Consider the following 4,901-nt stretch of genomic DNA (forward strand, 5'->3'; position numbering starts at 1 on the left):
AAAACAAAAAAAACATTAAATAACCTTCCACCATCACACATCAATGTACCAGGGGTGGGATAAGGTGGTTTCTCTACAAGATATATTTTTTCACTTTAAAATGGATATATAGTAGTTGTATAATACGTATGCTAAAAATATTTTATTGGTTTTATAATATGCCTTTTACTCTCTGGTTTTAAGAAAAATAATCAGGAATACAATAGCCAAGAATTCAGGAAGTCAGAATGTAAATACATTCTTCTACCACAATATTTCTCACTCCTTTAAGGTTTTCTCATCTCCACTGTAAGCAGTTTCTGTAATGCTGCTGGGATGCCCCTCGTGGACAAAGCTAGACAGGACAAGTTGTCCAGCTCTGCTAGGAAAAATCCATCTTCAGGTGGAAATTTCTTCTCACCTTCAAGATCCCCTGGGCTTCTTGGGTTGACTCAGGACATCATATGCCGCCTGGATCTCCAGGAAGTGCCTCTGTGCCTCCTCTGTCTGGTGCAGGTTGTGGTCTGGGTGCCAGACCTTTACTAGCTCTTGATAACTCCGATGTATTTCTTCACGTGTTGCCCCTTCCGAGAGGCCTAAAACCTTAGGGAAACAGAAACTGACAAATTAGAATCTCACAAGTTGTCTGGGCACCTGGGCGTCTCCCTGCACCTTTGTTAAATCAGGCTATGGTATCTCTGGAATTGGCTTCTATCTGTCCATGGCAAAGGCCCAGCACCCCAGGTTAGAATTCCAGCCTTTTGAAATGTGGACAAGCTCTTAATCTCATGGCAAGAGAGAGAATTTGTCTTTAATTACAACTGCTTATTTTCCAACCTAGAACTTCACACTCCTGACAAGATCTCCTCCCACAAGAGAAACAAATGTATATGTGTCCACCAAAGAAAGTACAAAAATTTATTTATAGTAGCCTCAAACTGGAAACAACCCAAAAGTCCATTTGGGTTTTTTGAGTTGGAGTCACTCTGTCGCCCAGGCTGGAGGGCAGTGGCATGCTCATGGCCACCAAGCTTCAACCTGCTGGGCTCAGATGATCCTTCCAACTTAGCCTTCCAAGTAGCTGGAACCACAGGCATCCACCATCACACCCAGCTAACTTTCTTGACATTGTAGAGATGAGCTGTCAAGTTGCCCAGGCTGGTCTCAAACCCGTAGGCTCAGGCAATCCTCTCATCTCGGCCTTCCAAAGTGCTAAACAACCCAAATGTTCATTAATGAAAGCATGAGTAAATAAATTGTGGTATAATCATACAATGAGATGCTATACAACAGTGAAAACAAATAATTTATAACTACATGCAACAGTATAAATAAATTTCATAAATATATTGGTGAATGAAAGACACTAGATGCAAAAAAACACATGATGGATGATTCCATTTATCTAAAGCTCAAGAATGGGCAAAACTGGCCGGACATGGCGGCTCACGGCTATAATCCCAGCACTTTGGGAGGTGGAGGCAAGAGGATTGCCTGAGCTCATGGGTTTGAGACCAGCCTGGGCAACATAGTGAGACCTTGTCTCTACAATAAATCAAAAATCAGCTGGGTGTGGTGGTGCACGCCTATAGTTCCAGCTACTTGGAAGACTGAGGCGGAAGGATCGCCTGAGCCCAGCAGGTCGAGGTTGTGGTGACTGTGAGCGTGCCACTGCACTCCAGTCTGGATGACAGAGTGAGACTCCAACTCAGAAAAAAAAAAAAAAAAAAAAAAGAATGGGCAAAACTAATCTATGGTGACAAAAGTCACAATACAGGTTACCTCTGAAGGTTTGAGTACTGGATAGACTGGAAAGGGGCATAAAGGAACCTTCTCTGTGCTGGGAATGTTTCAGATCTTGATCTGAGTGACACATACATAAAATTAGTGCACCTTATACATGTAGCATCTCAATAAAAAGTAAATAATACTGACCAGGTGTGTATTAATCAAGCCTAAAATCCCAGCACTTTGGGAAGCCAAGGCAAGAGGACTGCCTGAGCCCGCAGGTTCAAGATCAGCCTGGGCAACATGGTGAGACCTCGTCTCTACAATAAGTCAAAAAATTAGCTGGGCATGGTAGCACGCACCTGTAGTTCTGGCTACTTGGAAGCCTGAGGCGGAAGGATCACCTGAGCCCAGCAGGTCGAGGCTGCGGTGGCTGGGAGAATGCCACTGCACTCCAGCCTGGGCAACAGAGTGAGACTCCAATTAAAAAAAAAAAAAAAGCAAATAATATACATATGCATTTTCCCCACTCTCTATTAGAGCCTTTGTAACCTCTGCCCATTGCACAGAGATGCCCCAAGAAGCCTGAACACCCTTTCAGGGCCTGGCCAGTAGAGCCACATGAGGGACAACAGCTCCCACGAGGCTCAGCCTAACCCCAGAGTAATCCCAGACAGAAATGAGAGGGAAGAAAGCCTCACCTGGTAAGCCAGCTGACGCTTCTCATCCTGAAAACTCTGAACAAACTCATAGAGCTTCTCCCACTCCTGGAAATAGCTATTGCTGAAGCCAGGATCCCCCACCAGCAGCCTCCAGATCCGGTAAGGCAGAAGAAGGACAGACTCCATGAGGCGGCCGACAAGGGGGAAGAAGTTAAACCAACTCAGAAAGGAGCCGAGGGTTTCTGCCACGTAGCTGAGGGTGGCAGCTGTGTTGCAGAGGGCGCTGTACGCCAGCGGGCCTGTGAAAGCGAGGTAAGCCAAGCCCAGCCGGTAGAGCCGCAGGCTGAGAGTCTCTGACTCCACTGAAGCTTTGTAGCGGCGATGCTTCTGGGCTGTGATGCTGGCAGCCAAGCTGACGGGTAGGATGGCTATGGGGCGGCCATAGAAGATAGGGGACGTAAGAAATGCCACCCCTAGAGTGTTCTTAAAGTCTGAGGTCTGGTTGCCAACAGCAGCCACCAGCAAGACGCCTAAGCCAACTGCAAGTGGGAGGGCCACAGTGTAGAAGTTGGCCATGAAAGAAAGGCTAATCAGAGCTACAAGGCCAAAATAGATGCCCACTATTATCTGGGCAGCAAAGCGAATGGGACTCAGAGGGGGTGTCCCTCCTCCTGGGCTCTGCCTCTGCCCCTGGGCTCTGTTGGCTTGAGCTACAAAACTGGGGAGCTTCCAGAACTCCCAGAGCCAGCCCAGCCCACCTCCCCCCAGGGTAAGCATCCAAAGCAGGGCGTGACTGTCCCTTCCCAGGTACAGGTGATGGAGCCCAGCAGGGCCCCCTACAGCCCAGAGGGCATAGGTCACCAGGAGCCCCTTGGCCATCCTCTAGGGCAAGGGTCTCAGAACAAGTCCATGGCACCTGACATTGCTCAGAATGCAGAAATCCCAGGGTCCTCTGTGAGAATCTTAGTCCCTAAGAGATGGAAAAACAGCAGTCATAAGATTATACCCAGGCTCCAACACAGGAACCATTTCTTCCTCCAGTGAAAGTCAAGTCCAGATCTGCCTCCAGTTCCTGAAATGCTAGCTATCCCATATTCTCTGTCCTGGCACCCCGGTCCTGTTCTTTACAACCACGGCAACCCCAAATTTAGGGGGAAGACTACCCTCAGACCACTAAATCTGGAATGACTGCGGGGGGCGGGGGGCGCGGGCTGTGTAGGGGAAGGCTGAATCGCGCCTTTCCAACGCTCCCACATTCTGAAAGTCCCTGCCTCGCCCCCACTTAACTCCGACTAGCGCCGCTCTCAGACCATGCTGGCCCTGGCTTTAGCTCCTCTCCAGCCTTCCCAATTCTCCAGGCCATGATATTTCCCCCACAGGTCAAACTTGAAAGGGATCCCGAATTCCCTTCCCTAAAATATCCTGGAAAACTACATTTTGACCCAGACCTTGGCACCCCACAATTCAACTACTTTCTTAGGAGGCGGGCTTGAAATGCCTCTCCAAAGTAGCTGGACAAATCCTCCGAATATCAAACGTGCCAAGCGTGCCTGCCAGTCTCCCCTCTACGCGGAGCGGTCCAAACCACCACCAGTCAGTACCCGCTAGTCCCAGGTGGAGAGGCCCTACCTGGGTGTCCCCGGCTCCCTGACGGTGTCGGGCCGGTCATTTCCTTTGACCAAGTCAAAATGGCCCCAACTCACTCCGCTCCCACCTCCATCCAAGAGGACTTTGTGCCTGCTGTGTCACGGAAGTCAGGCCGTCCCGGGCCAGGCCCCACCCCGAGCTCCTCCCCGGCCTCCGGGGAATCACCTTCCCGCCCCCCGACTCCTCTCGCCCGCCCTCTCGGGGAAACTCGGCTGAAGACTCTCCAGAGGCCTCCAGCTCCAAAGGGCAGGCGCAGCGCCCCACCCCGGGCCCAGTGCGCCTCCTGCGCCGCGGCATCGAGGTCGCCAGGTGGCGCTGCCGCTTCCCGAAGGGCGGATCCGGGCGGGTCCGACTCACCTTGGGATGCCGAGGCACAGCGGCGCAGGGTGGTCCCTGCAAGAAGGGCTGCCCGGAGGAAGCAAGCAGACGGTCCTATCTGCAGTGCTAAAGACAGACAGGCGCCTATAAATGCAGGGATACACCCTCTTCTGCCCCTTCCCACCCCCACAAATCGAAGGGGACTCCTCCCTCACCCCCGGCGGCCGCTCGGCTCCGCACACTCAGCTGCTCTACTAGCCTGCCTTGGATGTTCCACTTACACTAAGGCAGAGACATCACAGGCTGCAGGGAGAGGCATCCCCTGCCCAGTTTGCCTCAACTCCCCCCCTCCCCCCAGGCCTCCCGATTGGGCGGCTCCACGTCTACATCCGAGTCCGAGACTTGAGGGGCCTCCAGATCCGGCGGGAGCCCCGAGGCTGCTCTGTCTCGCCGGTCACCGGCGAGAGGGAGAAATTGGAGCCAAGGGGGAGCTTCGGTAGGGAGCATCTGCCTCCCTGCCGCCTCTGCGCTGGATGGAGCTGGGATGCCAGACACCCTCATGTCAGT

General features: G+C 52.0%; 1 protein-coding gene across 1 annotated transcript; it reads right to left on the minus strand.

Annotated features, from left to right (window-relative positions):
- Nucleotides 1-283: 283 nt before the first annotated feature.
- Nucleotides 284-3,336, minus strand: DNAJC22 (DnaJ heat shock protein family (Hsp40) member C22). The gene is made up of 2 exons (XM_008069327.1): nucleotides 2,409-3,336; nucleotides 284-582 (listed from the first exon to the last, which is right to left on the minus strand). The coding sequence occupies exons 1-2, from the start codon at nucleotides 3,246-3,248 to the stop codon at nucleotides 403-405; spliced, it is 1,020 nt and encodes a 339-aa protein (XP_008067518.1). The 5' UTR covers nucleotides 3,249-3,336; the 3' UTR covers nucleotides 284-402.
- Nucleotides 3,337-4,901: the final 1,565 nt, after the last annotated feature.

Source organism: Carlito syrichta, unplaced genomic scaffold, assembly GCF_000164805.1.
Source record: "Carlito syrichta isolate Samal-C Ts95f unplaced genomic scaffold, Tarsius_syrichta-2.0.1 Scaffold311918, whole genome shotgun sequence".
Classification (NCBI taxonomy): Eukaryota; Metazoa; Chordata; class Mammalia; order Primates; family Tarsiidae; genus Carlito; species Carlito syrichta.